Here is a 21,311-nt window from a genome sequence, read left to right as displayed (position 1 = left end):
GCAACACCAACTTTACCATGAACCCTAACTCCTTATCATTTGAGACCAAAAATCTCATATACTAGACTTAGTGTGGTATGTAGTGACAGCTTGGTGTGCTATGGCTCAATGCATCAATAAAATCATAGTAAAAAGTTGTTTAATATGCTGGTACCAACTAGAATAATCTATCAGCCTGGTGCAATCCATATGATAGGTATACCTATTGTATCAAAGCTGCATTAGCACACTACTGTTCAGAGCTATAATAATTTGGGGTATCTGTCCTCTTCTCACCCATCACTTCTTTTGTCCTAATAGATCCTTGTAAATAGGTGGCAGATAGTAATGCAGGATAAATACTTCGATACTAATATTATGCTGCAAAGATGCATGGATCTTTAAGCAAACAAAATCTTTTAAGATTTGATAGTTTTGTAATAAATAACAGAAGTTATTAGATGAGATAAAATATAATCACCAGACCCAAAGATCGCTATTTCCGGTATCGGACCCATTCGGGTGATATGGTCGGACCAGTATACCGGTTAGTATCGGTGTACCATATGGTATACCGGTACGTATTGGTGTTTTGGAGAGGAAGAAGAAAAGGAGAAGAGGAAGGGCGGGTGGAGGAAGAAAGGAAGAGGAAGAAGTGATGTTGGCATCAGCGTTGTGAAGCAGCGACAGCAGTAGCGGCGTTGTGGAGGAGCGGCGACGGCAGTGACATCACGAAACAGCGACAGCGGCGTTGAATGTGAGAAGAGGGGTCATGTTTGTGAGCCCTAATTCCTATTTTGGGGTTTTTTCTTTTTTTAATTCTGAGTTGGATGGCCCCGTTGATATTTTCAGTTTTTTTTTATTTTTACTGAATTGGACTGGGCTGCTCCAAAAGTGGATGGTCTGCATACCAGCCCATGCCCACAGAGGTACATACCGCCCGTTTTGTTCCATTTTGGATGGTGCAACAATCCTCGATCAGATCCAAAAGCACATTTTCAATCATGCGACCATTTTATGATGTTTCTGGTTACATCCCTTTTCCCCCTTTTATAAGCTTTCAAGGGTAGCCCTATGCAAAAAAAAAAAAAAAAAAAATCAAGGTGAGTCTGTTAAATTTTGTTTAAAATAATGTGCTTGATTTTTTTTTATAGTGGAGTTAACTCAGTTGATATTAATATTTTTAAATGTTGTCTACAAAATTGTTTTAATCTGGAGTTTTTTCGGTAAGATGATGTACTTGAAATTTTATGTGGAATATCGATTTTTTTCATATACATATTAGTTTAATACAATTTGTTTGTGAAAAAATAATACAGTTATTCTCTTTGCCTTTGGTATTGCTTATTTTTTTATTCTATATAACAAACCTGATTGGTCAGATCCTCTGATGATGGAACATGCCGTATCTGGGACGCTAGGCAGTCTAGTGCCAAGCCACATATTTACATACCAAAGCCTCCAGATACTCTAGCTGGTTAGTTTGTCATTCATTGTTTGTGGTAAATTTATTGCTTAATGTTTGCTTGATTTTGGAAGTTGAAGTTGGAAGTGATGAGACAAATGCCAGGAAAGAGCACTGATCCCACTCCTAGTGTTGGGCAACAAACACATCAAATCTTGTGCTGTGCATTCAATGCCAATGGAACTGTATTTGTCACTGGAAGCTCGGATACGTTTGCTCGGGTATATCTTATGTTTCATGTTCTTTTTCTAAGTTTGGTTTCTCAAATTACTTTTTAAGAGTTCTTTTATAGGACCTCATTTGCAAGTTCTCCAGGTATGGAATGCTTGTAAGATCAACACTGATGACTCCGAGCAACAAAACTATGAGATGGATCTTTTGTATGGCCATGAGAATGATGTCAATTATGTGCAATTTAGGTGAGGTTTATTTCCTCAAATTGCCTTAATGGTCTTGCTATTCTGATTATTTTATTTCTCTTCATTCAGTGGCTGTGCAGTGAGGTCTAGATCTTCTATAGGTGACTCTTCAAAGGAAGATAATCTTCCAAAATTTAAGAACTCCTGGTTAGTAACTGTTTTTTCCCACTGACATTTAGTTTATTCATTAGAGGAAAAGTTAATAGTGGATTCTTAATCTTGTAAGCTGACATAGGTTTGATTGCTTCTAGTTGATTAAGTGATGCTATACATATTAATTGGGAGATTATATGTTTGCAGGTTCACACATGATAATCTTGTTACCTGCTCTCGTGATGGTAGCGCGATTATTTGGATTCCAAGATCCCGACGATCTCATGTGAGACAAATCATAATCAGGCATTTTTGAACTCCAAATCTTATTTATATGATCAATGAATTTGTTGTCTTGCATAGGGAAAAAGATCCTCACTAGTCCTAACTTCAATTTTTAATTTTCTCTTCATTTCATTGGAAATATAAAAATTCTCTATGACATATAAATATTCAGTTTCGGGTATCACTACTTGGTTTAGTCTGTCTCATAGGGTATTCATTTTTCATTTAGATATCATAAACATTTGATCATTTGTCTTCTTTCTGGTAAATAGTGAGATGTTAAAACCAATTTGAGTTTCATGTGTGGGTATCAAGTGTGGAGTTTTAGGCAATGAAATTAGGATTTAGCCTGTATGAAGGAAATGTACTAAGCCAGCGCTAAATAAATATTATAAGTTTGACATGTAAATTTTAATAAACTATTATCATATCTGGGGCATGCAATTGCATATTATAAGTTTTCAATGCTATTTATAGGTTAGATAATGGAAATCCTGTTCTTACATGAATATAGTAATGAGGTATATATTAAGCATGCATCATTTTCAAATGTAGGATTTTGCTTACTAGTCGGAGAAATTATCTTCATCTTTGTTTATTAATTTATTATGTTACAAATTATTTAACTTGTAGATCCCAATAATTAAAATGAAAATAGCTGTATCTTGTGCATGGTGAGGCCATTAAGTGACTTCTTTGGAATTTTGCATGACTGCATCAAAGCAATGTTTCATTTTTGGGATGAACCATTTTTTGTAAATTAGCCATCGAGGCGAGATTATTAAAAATCTGAAGAAAAAGCATAAAATAGCATGTTTGGAAATCCCAAATCAGTGGACTTTTCACTTAAAATGTGTAAATATCGGCTGCCAACTAGTTCAGTCTAAGTTGCTTGCAACAACAAAAACTAATTGAAACAAGTTGTATATGTCTGAAATGAATTTTGAACTGCCCTATGTCTTGAATTGTGTTGAAAATATGCAGTAGCAGTCTAGCAGAATATTTTTGCTAATATCCTTTCCCTTTTATGACTAATTTACACCAAGCATGCATATTTGTTTGATGCAGATCAGCTGTTTTTTGTTTTAAAATATTGGAAAAATAAAAAATGTAAGGACTGACATTAATCAAAAACTATAGTGGACACGGAACGTTGTACGAGGCTACTTATGTTTTACATTAGAAATGTGCGAGTAGATGTCACTACTGTTTCTATGCTTTTTCTTTAAATATGGCTTTATTATCTAGTTTTTGGTAAAACATATGAATCAGAATGGATATTTATCCATGCTTCCTTTGAGTGATTGAGTGGTGGAAGAACGATTTTGTGGGTTTAGCATTTGTGGACATCATGCGGGACTCAACTTGAGACAACCTTACCTCTAAAATAAGGACAGAAAAGATTAATTTATTAAAAATTATTAGTCTTCGTGAATTTACACTTGTATTTTTATTTGATTCTTCTAAAACTCAAATGGGTAATTAATAATTAAAATAAATTATTGAACCTTGAAATAGAATTTTTTTTTGCCTTTTGGATATATCTTTTAGCAATCATTTTTATATTGCTTCTGTTCCTTTTTTATGTTAGGGAAAAGTTGGACGGTGGACTCGTGCTTATCATCTTAAAGTTCCTCCACCACCCATGCCTCCTCAACCTCCTCGTGGGGGTCCACGCCAGAGATATCAACCGACTCCTCGAGGTGTTAATATGATAGTCTGGAGTTTGGATAATCGATTTGTACTTGCTGCTATCATGGGTATGTTCTATTCCTCCTTGTTTCTTAAGGGTGTATAAGTTCTCCGTTCTAGATTTTCAGTATATATGTTATTTTTTAATTCTTATTCATTCTTGTAGACGTTGTTTGTGATTATGTTCAGTATATTAGGTATCATGTGCATCCAGTCATAGGTTGGCAGTGTATGCCATATGATGACCTTTTTGTCCCATGGTTTGGCCTTCTGTATCTGGCAGGTGTGGAGCATCTGCAATGCACACCTGATAGACAATACTGTTTCATTAGATTGGCTGATACAAACCACAGTAATGTAGTATTTCAATCCAAATCAACCAGTATTGTACAATGTTCCTCCAAGGCTCCAACAATCTAGCTTAGAAATATAACTTGTCAAATTGTCAGCCTTGGAATTCAGAGTCTTATATATTTAAATTTATAGCTTCAGCATGTTTATCTCGATTAATTCAGAGTTTTGGTTTATAAATATAAATTGTTTTCTTCAGATTGCGTATATATTTAAATTCAGAGTCTTATATATTTAAATTTATAGCTTCAGCATGTTTATCTCGATTAATTCCGTGTGGTGCAAATTCAAGCAACTTTATGTGGTGTCTGAAGTTATTAGAAATTTATCGTAGGTACTTACCAACAAGTGGTTTGCTTTTATGCTGTGTTATGAAGAATGTTTAAATAAATGGAGTATGACCATATGAAAACCTGTTACCAAAAAGTTCTCATAGTTCTTTTGATTTTGTTGGTGGTCCATAACTCTATGTTAATTAATGTTCAATAGATGTTGCTGATTTTTTATTAATCTCGGTTGTTTCATGTCTATCATTTTCTTGTTCTTTAATCTGTGCAGTATCCTTGTCCTTGCGCTATATGTCTGCAGTACTAATTTTCTTCTGAAATTTGACTTAATTTTTCCATTCTTAGTCTGCATTATAATTCAATAGGATTTACAAATAGTTTTGCTGTTTTGGTTTATAAATATAAATTGTTTTCTTCAGATTGCAGAATATGTGTTTGGAATGCTTGTGATGGAAGCTTAGTTCATTCACTGATTGGCCACAAGGATTCTGTATGTATCATGAACTCTGTCTTTTCTCTTTAAATATATATATTTTTAATAATTTTAAATATGATACTTGTTATGGTTTGATTCTCTCAAGGTACAGATGCATATTTAATTGTCTTGAATAATGTATCTGTTTTACCTAGTTGTTATCCATGTGCGTACATCCTTGTGTATGCTCATGCTTATTGGAAAGCAAAACATCAAAAGTTTGTAAACCTCTTAAGCAAAATTTTAGGGTTCAGGTCAATTTTTTTCTATTAAGGTTATCCTTTCGATGCCTCAATAGTGATTTTCCTAGAAAATCCTTTCATTAAACGACTATTGTGTTTATTAGAACTATTTTGGTGAAAGGGTAATGATATTTAACTTTTATCTTTATATGAAAAGGTGTCTAAGAGGTTTCTTGATAGGGATTTATCATGTTGTAATTTGTGTAATTATTGTACATTTCCAACATGGTGAACTTTTTGCTTGAGTTTGAGATTTTCTACATGATTAACTATGAGATTTTAATATCAATTTCCTTTTTAGAATGGGACCATATGATGTGGCATATAATAATTTGATGGTAACATGTGTTTTATCGTATTGTCACGAACCTAGTTGGTTTTGCCTAAGTCGTGCGACACCCTTGCATGTCCGTCCGTAAAGGTCAGCCTCCTCGAAATCTCCTATGGTCCCTTAGGACCTACAAAAGAGAAAACGGGTTAGAGAAAGTGTTTCACTCGGGATCCACAAGCAACCATTTTAGCAAACACTATAACCAATGCAAATTACAATCATAGACTTCAGAAGCTTTGAACGGTCGCATAACAAAGAGTCCAAAATGATTCACTACAGATCGAAATGCCCACAAGTGCCCACATGATACAACCTTCATTTACAAGCCTAAAGCGGCCACTAAAGCCAACCAAAATGGGGTTGGTAAGCCTATTGTCAGCCCTCTACATGCTGTTCAAAGCATGAAAAAAATCGAAAGACACAAACATATATGAGCATTATATTAAACACCTCGTTTACAATTTTGTCCGTGGTATTCTCCACTTATTTGTTCGACGTTTTCATCAAAGCCTTTGCAGAGGCTGTATCTCCCTACCTTTTGCTGAGTCTTCAATCATTTGCTCTAGCTGCAATGTGCCTCTTGGCTCCTAGCTGCATTCCGTCATTGTTGTTGAGTAGTCGAACTTTGATTCGTCATGCTGGTTTAACTCACTAATAACCTGGTGTGGGGTCAGTTGAGTTGTGTTGATTATTGTTGGTTCCTGCAGATTCTTCAAATGAAGGAAAAGACCTTTCTTGTTATGCACTAGTCTCTCGAACGACTCATGTCGCTTGAACTGGGTGGATGCCTGTTGGAGCTTTAACGAGCATCGCCTTGCAGACTTTGAAGTTTTTTTTTTGTCTATCTTTCGTAAAATTTATCTATCGATTCTTCTTCCACTTAGTTGTCACTTCCAAGTAGGTTCGCATCACTTCAACTTTCGATTGACATTCTGTTGGGAAATAAAGCGGAGGATCTACTCTCAATAGCACCAGTGATTTAAAAAGGCGCTCGGGCGCTCGCTTAGGTGCTCGAGTGAGGCGAGGCGAGGCCCGAGCGCCTTGCTTCATTTCCAGACGGCACGCTTCAAAGAGGCGTCGCCTAAGCGCTCGCCCGAGCCCGGGCGCCAGGCGCTTCGGGCGAGTGCCTGGGTTAAACCAGGCGATCGAACCAGCGGTTTAGGTCTGGTTCGGTCTCCGGTGCTTTAGTTGGTTCAATCGAACCAACTAAAGCACCAATATCAACGCGACTTCCCCAACCCTAACCCTGCTCGCTGCTGCCGCTACCGTTGCCGCTAGATTGAACCAACTAAAGCACCGATATCAGCGCGACTTCCCCAACCCTAACCCTGCTCGCTGCTGCCGCTACCGCTGCCACTGTTGTCGCTCTCGCTACCGCTGCTCGCTTTTACCGCTACCGCTGCCACTGTCACCGCTCGTTGCTTCCGCTCCCGCTGCCGCTGCTCGCTACTGTCGCTGCCTCTGTCGCCGCTCCCGCTCCCGCTGCTACCGTTGCCGCTGCCACTGTCGTCGCTCGCTGTTGTCGCTCCCGTTTTTCTCAGCACCCTCGGTCTTCCCTTACACTTTTCTCCTGCTTTTAACTATATACTGTTAAAAGTATACAGTATACTATTAACTGTATATAGTATAACACTATTATTTTGATACTGTATTTTGATATTGTTATATCGTATACTGTTAACTGTATACAGTATAACACTATTATTTTGATTTTAATACCATTAATTTTAATATTATTAATTTTTAGCACCTCACTTCGCTTGGACGAGCGCCTAGCGCGTCGGACGTTTTTGGAACGTGGCGCTTTTGGCACCTAGCGCTTTTTAAATCACTGAATAGCATCGATCACCATTGGTGAGGATTTGATAACTATTATCTTCCATTAGGTTTTCTTCAAAAGGTCTTTGAACTTGTGCAGAGCTCCTCTGCTGGATAAATAAAGGAACTGGAGTACTTGGTTTCGCCCATTCTCTTAAGAGTTGAGAAGACAAGGTTTACTTAACTTCGCTTGTCTCCTCGAGGGTTATACTCAATGCATCGAGCTGGTTACTAGCTTTCGCCTGCTCTTTGCTCACACTTCTGAAGCACCTGAAGTGTTTGCACTCCTTGCGTTGAGTTAGTTATTGTGATTCAACTTCTCAATGCCATTGAACTTCTAGAATGCAAGAAGTTTTCACCCCTAACTTGGAGCAAGTCTAATAGTTTTGGTCGCCTCTAGGATTGTATCGTCTTCTCTATCATCTCTATCGCTTACTCCTATATGTAGAAAAGGTACAACACCACGTACTCTTGGTCGAGCACTCTTGCATCGATCCGAAGTCCTCCACTTTCGACTATTTTGATGAGATGCTCGTTGAGATCGGTCTTACGAAGTTCCCTGGCCTCTGCCCTTTAGCCTTGTTTCGGTACTTGGAGTTTGCCTCTACATTCTCTACCTCCTTGGCCCTTTTCATGACCAAGTGCTCTCCCTCCATGAGAGCAAGGGATCGATAACTCCACAGAGTCCCGCCTCTGCGGTGCCATGGTATCGCCATGCCCATGACCCTACTATCCGTCGCTTCGCATCTGCGTCCCTTGCTTCGCGATCGGTAGATCCGCCTTTGCGACACTGTGGCATTCCTCTGAGTCCATCTCGATTCTAACCAATGCTTGGTTTTGGGTAGCTAAGTCCCTCTAGACTCATTGTCGCTTCTTTGCCCCTTTCGACCACCTGCTTCAACACCTCTGTGTTCTCCGAGCAGTTAAGGGCTCACGTCAATGCATGGCCTATGCTATCATGTTGAGGGCTCGCGCCAATTCTGTTCTTCTTATATTTCTTGGTAGTAATGTTTGCTTATTCGACCTTGTCTTCTGACTTGACGGGTTCCCTTATGCAAATATGAGCTCTAGAGCAGTCTAACTCTCAAACCGGTTCGATCATATCTCTGTATGATCAAGTCTCCCCATGGGACTCACTGGTACTTGCAATTGGAATTTTCCCTCGGTGGCATACAGTCCCTATATGCTGATAACCAAGGCTTTCATTTGATGTAAAATTCGATGCACGTACGGAAGACCTGCCTCTACGGTATCATGACATTCACTCCTTGAATCCATAGCCCTTTTTGTCGTCGTGTTGTTCACCGAAGTGGAGCTCCCAATAGCGCTCAATCATATCTTCGTATGATCCAGTCCCACGCGGGATTGGTCCCATATGTATCGCATTGCCTCGGATTGTTCCACCACGATCTGTTGCATCATGTCACCACCTGGTGATATCTCCCTTGCATTCTGATCATTATGGGATGAACTTGGACTGCGATCTCTCTGTGTGTGGACTCTACCAACATATTGTAGGGTCTTTGCTACCTCCGATTGTGTTCATTCCTTTGACAATCGACCTTCATCCACCAGCTCTCGGGTCACACCAGGAGGAAGCACAACTCTAGGACAATCCGTCGCCTAGCAACTCTCGAAGTCTATTGACTTTGCTGAAATTGGTGCATCATTGTCTGGATCTTGAGCCTTTGTCCCCACTAGCATAATCTCTGCTGCACATCGCTTTCTTCATGACAACTCAAATAGTAGCATTGTGGCATATTCTTCAAAAGTACCTACCTCTGCATCCTCTTGCCCCGGGCCAAGACTTTCTGGCCCTATCTTCGCCTTCACAAGTTGAGTCACCTTAGTTCCTCCGTCAAATGCTTCTCTGAGATAAGGTGCACGTGCCTCGAAGCTCTGTTCATCTTTTGCACCATGCAAAATGAGTCCACTCTATTAGAATGAGAGACTCATGGAACGACATGATCCCGCTCTTGCCTCTGCAAGAGTCTGTATCCTTGACCTCTATCTAAGGAAAGCTTCGTGCCTTCGCTCCATGTTTCATTTTCTATGTGGACTCCCTTCATGCGACTTGGGTACTTCACCTAGTTACACCCAAATTGCTCTGCTCCTCGATTGACATTGAATTAATGGTGGCCCTCACACCCACCATTCCACGGGCCAGCCCTTCGTTGAGTTCTATTTTCACATCGACTCCAAGTGTGCTTTCATTTTGTGTTACCTTGGGTCGCTCCTCCACTTGATCTCACAATGCTTCCACCAACACATTACCTTATACAAGATTATACGACAACTCATCGTCGCTTGCTCGGTTTGTTGAGATTTGTGCAGTTATTGTCTTGAGGTACCCCCTCCACAACATGTGCGGTCCGTTGCACATGATTATCTCTTTGGAGAGCAGACTTATCCCACCTGAATATCTATCTCATTGGAGTAACTTCTCTCTTTGTATCCTTCCCTTTAGAAGTTCCATAGACCACTATCCCCTTAGACTACTCTGCTTTGCCAAATAAATTGTGTATTATTCTGCCCTCGCAAATGCACTTTCTAGATTGTGACTTTTTGCTAATACAGCCTGCGTTGCATCCCTCAAGGCCCAACAACATGTTGAATTTGCTGCACACTTCAGCCTTCTATAGATGTATCATTCTCATGCCGAAAAGAAAGTTTCAATGCTCCATGACGTCGAGTTTCGGTCGCTTGTGATGGCTACGAACATTTCATCGTCCGCATACAAGCCTTTGCATGAGTATCAAATTATTCGACTTAGCAATTCCTCTCACCTCTGTGCGCTTTGCACAACTCTTTCGGTCGCTGAGCAACCCATCCCACTTTGTACGGTCTCATCCTTTACCAAGCGCCCCACTTGCCTTGAGCATCGTCAAGTTTGGTTGCCAACGTCAAGTCGTAGCTTGAACTTAACCATCCCAACCTTTGTTCACTACGCATTCTTTCTAACTTGCTTGTCCTCACGGTGCCTCTCGCACGAAGGGTTGACCATTCATCTGAATGCCAATCTCAGATGCCCACTCCTCTAAGCGACTTCTTTCCCTACATCTCAATGCCCATTTCCCCTAAATGGTCACGCATGCTAGCTGCCCTCAACGTAGCCTCGCTAGGTCCTCCACGTTTGCATGCCAAGTGTTTCTATGTGTGCTTGTCCCGCTCTGATACCAAATGTCATGAATTTAGCTGGTTTTGCCTAAGTCGTGCGACACCCTTGCGTGTTCGTCTGCAAAGGTTAGCCTTCTCGAAACCTCCTATGGTCCCTTAGGACTTACAAAAGAGAAAATGGGTTGGAGAAAACATTTCACTTAGACCCGCAAGCAACCATTTCAGCAAACACTTTATAGCTAATGCAAATTACAACCATAGACTTCATAAGCTTTGAATAGTTGGACAACAAAGGGTCCAAAATGGTCAACTACAGATCGAAACGCCTATAAGTGCCCACATGACACAACTTTCGTTTACAAGCTTAAAGCGGCTACCAAAGCCAACCAAAATGAGGTTGCTAAGTCTACTGTCAGCTCTCTACATGCTATGCAAAGCATGAACAAAACCGAAAGAAACAGACATACATGAGCATTACATCAAACATCTCGTTTACAATTTTGTCTGTGGCAGTATGGACTTGATTTTCCCCACATGTTGGAAACTTTTAAATATTTGGTATTGAGCCTTGTTTGATAATTTTCACTGTATCTTCCATGATCTTCCAATACCGATGATGCATAGAACCATCAAAGATGATATGACTATGCATGTTTACGTAGTTCCTTATAATTTGGTTTTACATGTTGTGTTTTTCCTATCTCTCTTAGGATATATGATTGGTTTACTGAAAGAGTCAAGAGATGATGAGTTCACTTGCTTGAATTCAGTAGCTTCAATATCATCCGTGTAGCCTATTGATACTTAGGTCTGTATCCTTTTCTTTAAGTGTCATGCAAGGACTTATCCATGCACATATGAAAAGCTATAAAGGTTGACTGGTATTTTCTAGTCAGACCAAGAATTGCCATCGGACCATATGGTCCAGTTTGGTTGGCTTTATTTTTTATTACTGTTTTTGGGTGATCGAGTCATTTTTTAAAATGCATATTTCATTTTTTTTCCTCTTTGGGTTGAACCTTAAGGTTTCACATGCCATGGATCCTCTTGAAAGAGAGGGGTGTCTTTGCGAAAATAGTTTCATTTCATAGGTTCCTCATAAAGATTTCATTTCAATTGGAATTTGGTGATTTCTGATTTGTTGATTGGATGGGTTGGGGTACATTTCAGCATCACAAACCATTTTTCTTCCAACTAGAAGTTTCTATATGATATTTATGTTATGAAAGAGTACAAAAATAAATTAAAAAAATCAGTCTTCATTATTTGATCATATCAGAAAAGCACTTTGGGATTGCTAAGTCACGGATGAGATAAATATATAAAAACAAGAAATTTTTGTGGAGAAACTGTTAAAATATAATGATTTTCCACAAAGTGATGACAAAAATCATTACTCAAGACATAGAGGGGAGGTCATAAATCCTTGCTATAGGTTACAACTCAATTTCGAGAAGCTCCTTGATTTTGTCAGAATCTTGATAACTTATGCAGTTGCAAGTGATTATGAGCAAAAATATTTTATCGTTATTTTACTGCAATCTTGGCAATAAAATATATATATTTTAGTATTTTTTTATGACACCATTTTTCTGGACCCTAATTATTTTTTAGCTGAAATTCTCTATTTCTCTATATGAAGATGCAATTTATCCTAGATGGTTTATGATATATAAGTTATATAAGCTCAACAGTCAACAGAATACTTCAAACACATGTAGGAAATTTTAAGTGGATTTTTATTTGTTAAATTAAATTACCACATATGTAAATGTATATATGGTACCCTTATTCTCATGTGATCTGAAGTTTCCTACTTGTATATGAAAGTACTTAACTGTTAATGTTGGACATGGATTTTACAATTTTATTGTTATTGTTGTTGTTAGACATGGACAACCAAGATTTTGAATATTGTTCTGATGATGTTTTTGACAACTTCTTGGACCAGTACAGTAGCAGTATATGAATCTTTATTGTCTAGTATCACATAAAATAATAAAAAGGTAAATACTGATCATTGTTGAGGTATATGGTCTGGTGCTGATCCTTGGCCAGATAGTAATTACTGGTTGTTACTATCCAACTGTTATTCGAAACCTTGGACATAACACAGGCACTGTGAGCATTTTGGGGTGTTCGTGCTTAATGGTTGTTTCTGCATATGTGTAAAGGTGTTAGTTGAAACTCAAGTTCTTACCTCAATACTGTTGTATGCAATTTTCTTGTGGCCATAAGTTACTGAGCTGCAAGCTTATTTCATTAACGTTATGGGACGTGCAACAAGAGAAGGAAAGTACCGGAAAAGAAAATTGAGTAGAAACAAACTAAACCAAAGAGGAGAAAAATACAGAATTTGAATTTTCAGAATTGAAAGATCATCAAAACTCTTCTGTTTCCTATGGCTAAGAATAGCCTGAAAACTTTTAAAGAGTCTAAGATTTGCTTAAGAAGAGAGAGCATATATCAATCAATGGTTGTAATATGATTAAATCTCTGACCAGAGTTGCAACCATGATTTGAAGTATAAAATCTTCTCGGCTTGTATCAGCTTAGTGATCTTGAATTCCTGAAAAATTGGAATCAGCTAGAATTCAAACCTGCAAGAACCAGCTAGATATGTCCCTGCCTGATGCTTGGCTGATCTCAGGTTGATCCTAGGATGATTTAAGACAATCTAATTTAGTTACCTGCCTCAGCTAATCTGACCTGATTCAGATCCAAAGGTATGGTCCTGAACTCTCTTTTGATCCCTATTCCTCTAAGCCTTAGCTGGATGAATGCACACATAAGTGTTGTACCTTCTTATAATGATCTTTGTAGTTTTTAATGTTACTGTGATCAATTACTTTCATTCTTTTATTTTCTTAATTTGTTAAATTTGCACAACAACACCAAGCAGAATTTAATTTAAAAGTTTCTCGATCAAGTTCCCTCAAAATGTCTGCTCTAAAATGAAAGTTATTTGTGAACCATTTATTATCAAAATCTTTTATTTTTTATTTTAACTTTTTGTTTGATTATGGTCAATGTTAGTGAGAATATGTTGCTATCTACTTGTATTAATATTAATATTCAAGTTAATATTTATGTTCAGTAAACATTTATATTCAAGGGAACAGTTTCTGTTATAATATTTGATCTGGAGATTTTTTCGTTTGAAGAGATCCTAGATTATGTAGTTAATGATATTCCTGTTGTGTGATCACAGACATTTGTTCTTGATGTGCATCCTTTCAACCCCCGGATAGCTATGAGTGCTGGCTACGATGGAAAAATGATCATTTGGGATGTAAGGGTTTGGTGGTTTTCCATAATGTTGTTTAAGTTTTATTTCATACTATGTGCTCTGAAACTCCTGATTGTTGCTTCTAGATATGGGAGGGCAAGCCTGTACGGATATATGAAACTGGCCCTTTTAAGTTGGTTGATGGAAAATTTTCACCGTAAGTTATCTAAATAGTCTCAATAGCTTGTATAAAAATTCAGTTGATCTTATTTACTTCTGATCATCCTAGCTCAAGTTATTGTTTGTAATGCCTCTATTTGTTTGACATTTGTTAATTTTCTTTTCCCAATATGCATTGCCTGTTTGAGAATTTCATTTACTGTTTATAAATCACAATATTTGTGATCTTTTTTTTCACAAGATTAGAGCTGATTCTGAGTTATGTTGAAATGATCTAATTTTCTGTAATTTATCTAATATTGCTTTGCAGTACAATATGAAAGATATGGTTCATTAGGTTAGTCTTGTTACTAATTTTTTACTCTGTGCTTAACTTATAAAGTTTAACAGAGTACCTGAACAGAAGTTATATCGATTTTACACTCTTGTTGCTACTGGAATGTCAGCAAGAAAATTGTTCAAACTACAAAATTGCAGAAAGAGTTGAACTTAATGAGGTTACCTACATACTTGTATTAAGGTCCTAGCCAATATAAACTAAGAAACTGAATGCTTGATTGTATCTTGACCTTTCTCCTCTTAGTAACCATGAGGCGAAGTCTAGATAATGTCAGTTATCAGCCTTGGGTTGGACGAATGAGTCTATAGGTCTTTTCTGTATAATAATACTTGGTCCTTCTTCTGTTCTGTTTTGAAGAGTTTGGTGATGGGATTCTACGTAGTTACTAGTTATAAATTAATCCCAATGTAGATTCTTGATTGCTTGAGATATTTTCTCAGATCTTTTTTAATTTCATGGAATTTAAGGTTGAGATTTATACTAATAAAAGAATTCTAGAAAATATATATTTTTTGTAACCCAAAAATATAGTATAAGAAGAAACTGAGATAAATATGGTTGTGATTCATTGTTTAAGTACTTCTTGTCAGCTCACTGTTATATATAACACGAGAAGTTTTCTATCTTTTGGTTGCAATATGAATTTTGGTAAATGAAAAGCCTATTTTAGTGTTCTTTCTTCTTTTGATTCTTTAGGCTTTCTCGTCTATTTTCTTCTTTGTCATCTTTTTTTAACTACAAACCTTCACTCCTAATTTAATTTTGAATCTCCAATAAGTTTTTAATTTCAATCATATTCTCCTTTATATTTGTTTAACCTGGAAGCATATTAAGAGTATTTTGTTAACTCACTAGTCACTACACCTCCTTTTTGTGTCAAACCATTATGTAAAACTAAATTAACTAATTAAGTGTGTTAAAGCTATTTGGCAAACTTTGATCTCTCTCCAACTAGTTGTAATTCTTGTTATTGTGTCCAATCCTTTTACTTGTGTTTTGAGAGCATGGCTGGTCATTGTTGTCAACTGGTTTTAAGCGTCTGAAGTGCTTTCTAATTAATTAACAGAAAACTTTTAGGCTTTTGCATCTAACTAGAACACCACAATCCCAATTAATAGAAATAGCGATGGAGCTAGGATTTTCAATCCTCTGAAGAAAGGGAAAAACATCATTCCTCCTGTCAGATTCATGTTGGAGTTATGAAATTTATATTTCAATATTGAGACCCTTTGATACCTTTGTCATACATAGTATTTTGTTTCAGTTTTTCTTATATATCATGCAACTTTCTTTTTATGCTAGTTTTTTCATATAGGCTGCATCCCTTAAAACTTGAGATTATTAAAGAGCAGATGGGTGACTGAAATTAATCTCTAAATCTAAAGAAAAGAAGATTCACTTTTTAAACTCATGAATAATACTGTTTGAATAGATTTTGGGTTCTTCTAATATTTTACTGGTTTGAAGCATAACATCTATGGCATCGTTAAATTGTTTGTTTAGATCCATTTTTGACTAAAAAATTATGGTTCAGATGTTGGACTTGTCCATGGTGATGGGAAATTGAAACAAAGTATTTCGTTTTCCTATGAACAAGCAACAACTAGAAAGATCAATGCATATTCATATCATTCATGAGAACTATAATTGCTTATGTTGGAACATAAACCGAGAACGGATTATCACCTAAATGCATGCCTTCTAGCTGCTGTAATAGGCAAAGAAACTGTCTTTTTTTTCTTTGCTTTTTTTCAGTGAAATAATGGAAATATCATATCTTAGCCTGGGAACATGGAATGATAAGGATGGATAATTTTTCTTATGCTTCTAAATTCATGAAAGTTTGATCAACCTAAGTGTGACAGAAGAACTATATGGAGGTTGGCAAGGATGATGCCTGATGGCCCTGATCATTCATTATCATTTTTTAAAAATAAATTTCTGTTTCTATCTTTTTATAAAAAAATTGAAGATGTGGTTTGGAGTGTAACACATGCGAGTACAATAATTTGTCTTTTTTGGTTTGGTGTTGAGTGTATATGGGAATATGCTGCTCTACTATGGCCATCATTTGGTTAACAACGGAAACCAAGACATCAGTGATCTCCTTTGGAATTTTTTAGAAACTGTCGACCACTTCAGTCTCATGGTTAGGCACTTGAACAGAAATGTAGGTAAAGCAACATCACCATCAAAATCCATAAAAATTAATTGTTTCACCCAAGGTCCGCCATACCGTACCGTACCAGAGTTTCGACCCGGGCTCGGTACGGTACGATACCGGTGTATCGGGCGGTACACCAGGGCGTACCGAGCGGCACACCCTGGTGTACCGATACTGTAGCAGTACTACAGTGTAGTACTGTAGCACTGTAGCGGTACAGGATGGTCCGCGTACCGAGTACCTGGCGGACCGGTACGTACCGCCCGGTATGGCCGGTACGCTTCGGTACGGCAGACACTGGTTTCACCATATGGTCAACATGGATTGCATCCCATTCGATACATTATCACTGAAATGTTGCAGACTTTTTGGGCCTATATATGTTTAGGTCCTATTATCATGTTCTAATCGTTCTCATAAATTTGAGGTTATATGTAGCTAAATATTTTCATGTTTACTTGGATTAATTATATTGGTCATATAAACTGTGTTGTGATTGCTTTTTGACCTTAAGAATTGAACATGAGTTTGGGTATGAAATCAGTTGCTCCTTTTGGACACAAGGAATGAATGCTTGACTTGTCATGTTACATTTTTTCCATTAATTTATTTGTGGATTTTGCTTCTTGTTCTCTATGCTTATGAAAATTTCAGCACATCATTTTAATGTCAAATTAGTTGCTCCTTGTGGACACAAGGAAATAATGCTTGACTAATTTTTTTCCATTATATGACTGTTAATCTTATTTTATAGGAACATCAAATTCACCTTTTATTCTGTGTTTAAATTCCATGTGTTTGGATCTATTTCTATGACTGCTTTAACTTGTTATGTGAAGTATGAATATAGCTATTGTAATTGCTTGGTGGTCTTGTAATTATTTAATTCTCACCCTGCTGCTGAATTTGTTGTTTTGACCTTTTATATTTTTTTAATCCTGAACTAGCGATGGGACTTCAGTTGTTCTCTCAGATGAAGTAGGACAGATATTTATTGTGGCAACAGGGCAAGGAGAGTCTCAAAAAGACGCAAAATATGATCAGGTCTGCATTATTCATCAGTTCACATGATTTAAGTTTAATGCTAGGATTTTAAACTCATTTGTTTTTATTAATATTTCTTACCATGACAGTTCTTCCTTGGAGATTATCGTCCCCTAATGCAAGATACAAGTGGAAATGCTTTGGATCAGGTATAGTGTCTTTACCTTGAACTTATGCTGATGCATTTATATTTTTTTCAGTCACATAAATATAGTTGACTAAATGGAGTAAAATATAATGCTTAGCGCTCAGATGTCATGGGTAGGTTTGTTGGGCCATGTTGGCTAATCCAGGCCCGCATCTGATTTCTGAAGATAAGCCTTCACAAAGCAGATCTTGATTTACAATTTTGGAACAAGGTTGTGTGGCCACTTAGCCTTCCTATTATAAGTCAGGGGCCAGCTTGGACCTAAGTAGTTCTGTAAAATTATTTACTATCCTAGTGTCTAAGGGTTCTAGGTAGTTTTTAAGTCTTTTATGTCAGAAATTTGTTACAATATTTAACTCTTGAATGAATTCTTTGTGGGAATTTGAAACCTTATATCATGGATTGTAAAGGAAATTATATTTCTAGAATTGCTCTCTAGTAATCTAGATGTTGTGGATCTTACTAGGACTCAGTAACTAGAACTTGAGCCTTGATCATCTATTAAACTTGTATTGGATATTGCAACCTAATCCACCTTCCCAAGTTGTTAATGTGAGTTTGGTTGTGTTACCCAGCTAGTCTGGACCATGGACACCTATTGAGTATCAAAAATTTCTCAATGAAGCCTGAACAATTTATTCAACTTACCATATTTGTATTGGAGCAGTGTTGTTAGAAGCAGGCATCTAGATGGTCATTAAACTTTGGTGCTTTTTTTATCTTAACTAGGCAAGCAAACTGCATTCCTTTTTAGGTTCAGTGGCATATTTTTTGAACAGTCATAAACTGATTCTTGATCTTTTTGTTCCAAATTAAAATATTTTATTGTATAATTTCTTAACAATCTGTTCTGAAGGTTCAATTCGTGTGTACTTTATTTCTTTCGCTTGGTTTTATGTCGTTGATTTATGGTTGAAAGCAGGGTTCGTTTTACGGGTCTATACCAGAGTACTTACTGACTGTCAATATAGTACATATGGATCCGTACCAACATACCATGTATTGGTATGGTGTCATGTACAGATGGCACAGAAAAATGATCGAAAATAACTCCAAAAATTTCTAAAAAATAAAAAAATAGATTAGGTTTTTAAGTTGAAAATAAATATAAATTTATTATAATTTCAGTAAAAAATAATCTAAATTAGGAAAGAATGGTGATATCCTTTTTCAAGCTTTGATGAGCAAATTTATGGCACATTTCGAATCGTTCTTCCGTTGATATTGAATTATCTACAAAGAAATTATTTGAATTATTAGTTTTTTTTAATAATTTAAACTTTAAGATTCCAATAAATCAAGTAATCTATTGATGTATATATCTGATCTACCACAAAAAAGAACGAGGGGACTTCACGGGCAGTAGATCGAGATCGTCGATCATATGTATTTGTACATCAATTTAATATGTTTGTTAGATCCGATCCTGAAATTGATCCCATGGCATAATATGTTGATACACCGTATACCGTTGGTGCATTAATGTGGTGATGGTTGTAGTCTGATTGTCATGAATCACACGTCTAAGGCAACTCCTAACGCAAGTACTATTGTGGCATGTATTGGCGCAGAGCATGGAGAATATCAGAACTTCTACTTTCGTCGTTAATCTGCTACTCCGTATCATAAGAGCAATCACCATACTATTGCTCGGAGAAGAATGACCATCACCGTACTATTGTTGGCAATAAGATTCTCTATAATACCATGATTGTGAATACGATGATCTTTACTTTGTGTTTACATCATGTAGGCTTTGTCGCATCTACTCAAAATCATCCATTACCTTCCCTTTCCCCTTCTATGTATAAAATTGACCAGTATTTCATTGAGTTCCATGATATCAATCTTGGGTGGCATATATAAAATCAGTGATTTCAATAGGCGCTCGGGCGCTCGCCTAGGCGCTCGGGCGAGGCGAGGCGAGGCCCGAGCGCCTCGCTTCATGTCCAAGCGCCTCGCTTCAACGAGGCGCCGCCTAGGCGCTCGCCCGAGCCCAGGCGCCGGGCGCTTCGGGCGAGCGCCCGGGTTAAACCAGGCGACCGAACCAGTGTTTTACGTCTGGTTCGGTCTCCGGTGCTTTAGTTGGTTCAATCGAACCAACTAAATCACCGATAGGCTCCCTCTCACGATTTTCCCGACTTCCCCAACCCTAACACTCGCGATTTTGCCGTTGAGATTTCTTCTCCGTTGTCGTTGCTCTCTGCTGCCACTGCCGCTGCCATTGTCACTACTCGCCGCTACTACAATCGTCGCTCATCGTTGTTGTCGTCGCTCGTCGCTCGCAGCTCCCGCTCCCACTCCCGCTATCGCTCGCCGCTCCCGCTACCGCTATCGTTGCCTTAGCAGCCTCGGTCTTCTCACACTCTTCTCACTATACTGTTAACAGTATATTAACAGTATACTGCTAACTGTATACTAATAATAGTATTTTTATTTATTAGATTAATAATATATTATTTTGATTTTAATACTATTAATTTTTATTTATTTAAAATTATTGTTAGGTTTCATAATAAATGGCAAGTGTACAGAGCAACTCAATAGATTTGATGTAAAATTTTATTGTTTTGATTTTTGAGACTTTTTATTAATATGACATTGTGATTTTGTACTCGATTTTCTTAATTTAATAGCATATTTTTTATTTAAATAATTATATTAATTATATTATATATTTTTATATTTTAGCGCCTCGCTTCGCTCGGGCGAGCGCCTAGACGAGCGCTTAGCGCCTCGGGCGTTTTTGGACGTTGGCGCCTAGCGCTTTTTAAATCACTGTATAAAATATTGGTCCTCGGTCCATACACCACCCTCAAACTATGTAGACAAGATCATTATCTCCCCGACTTTGTTGCCTTCATTAGTTGAGGCACTGTTGTTCACATCGCCACCATATCTATAGATCGAGTGTGTTGATAAATGCGATGGAGGTGTCTCATCGCCCGACTCGATTCTTTCCAACGGTGCGACTGATGCTACTATCTTCCCCTTTGCCTTTTTATTTGCACTCTGGGTGGATGACTTTGATTGTTGGGTGTCTTTAGTTCCTTGAGTAGTCTGACTCGATGTTGTCCGGCTCCTTCCATCACATTTTGACCGAGGGGGATCTTCCTCCTGTTGGGATGTGCTTCCTTTTCTTCTATTGTCTCGATGATAAAACATGAAGCGCGTGGAGGATCTCTTGCCTTATCAATTAGAGGATCCTCTTGGTTCTCCGTTGCTTTGACCCACTTCATCTGGCTCCTTGTTTAGCTTGGCACACCGCAACCTTAGTCACATGTTGTAGTGGACATATATCAATTTCTCCAACCATCGATACAATAGTCTATTGTAGACCTTCATGTGAATCAATGTGAATGTTGACCATTTACGTTTACAACCACTTGATGTCATCGTCTATGAAAGTATATAGACGATAACCTTAAATTTGGTGCGTCCCCTCCATATTGTAGCCACCACTTGACTGCAAAAAGATATAAATAGAACTTTATTAATATAACAAATAATTAATGTCATATATAGTTTATAATCAACATGTGTGTAATTTTTTTTTATCAAGATTCATATTGTAACGATACAATACAACTATAACGTTGGAGAATGAACCGGATTGATTGGCCCTCCATAATAGCATTAGTTGCAACGACAA

General features: G+C 37.5%; 1 protein-coding gene across 3 annotated transcripts in view; it reads left to right on the top strand.

Moving 5' to 3' along the window:
• Positions 1-21,311, top strand: part of LOC135597570 (uncharacterized) — a 46,746-nt gene that overhangs the window by 16,356 nt on the left and 9,079 nt on the right. For all 3 annotated transcript variants that reach the window (XM_065090700.1, XM_065090699.1, XM_065090701.1), the window contains 11 exons: positions 1,362-1,456; positions 1,550-1,665; positions 1,760-1,863; positions 1,933-2,010; positions 2,164-2,242; positions 3,833-4,001; positions 4,991-5,061; positions 13,766-13,846; positions 13,930-14,000; positions 17,415-17,511; positions 17,601-17,660. In XM_065090700.1, coding sequence (XP_064946772.1) covers positions 1,362-1,456; positions 1,550-1,665; positions 1,760-1,863; positions 1,933-2,010; positions 2,164-2,242; positions 3,833-4,001; positions 4,991-5,061; positions 13,766-13,846; positions 13,930-14,000; positions 17,415-17,511; positions 17,601-17,660 — 1,021 coding nt within the window. The remainder of the gene's footprint in view (positions 1-1,361; positions 1,457-1,549; positions 1,666-1,759; positions 1,864-1,932; positions 2,011-2,163; positions 2,243-3,832; positions 4,002-4,990; positions 5,062-13,765; positions 13,847-13,929; positions 14,001-17,414; positions 17,512-17,600; positions 17,661-21,311) is intronic.

This window comes from Musa acuminata, chromosome BXJ1-11 (assembly GCF_036884655.1).
Source record: "Musa acuminata AAA Group cultivar baxijiao chromosome BXJ1-11, Cavendish_Baxijiao_AAA, whole genome shotgun sequence".
Taxonomy (NCBI): domain Eukaryota; kingdom Viridiplantae; phylum Streptophyta; class Magnoliopsida; order Zingiberales; family Musaceae; genus Musa; species Musa acuminata.
Note: the sequence above shows the minus strand (reverse complement) of the source record. Positions and strands in the feature narration are given on the sequence as shown.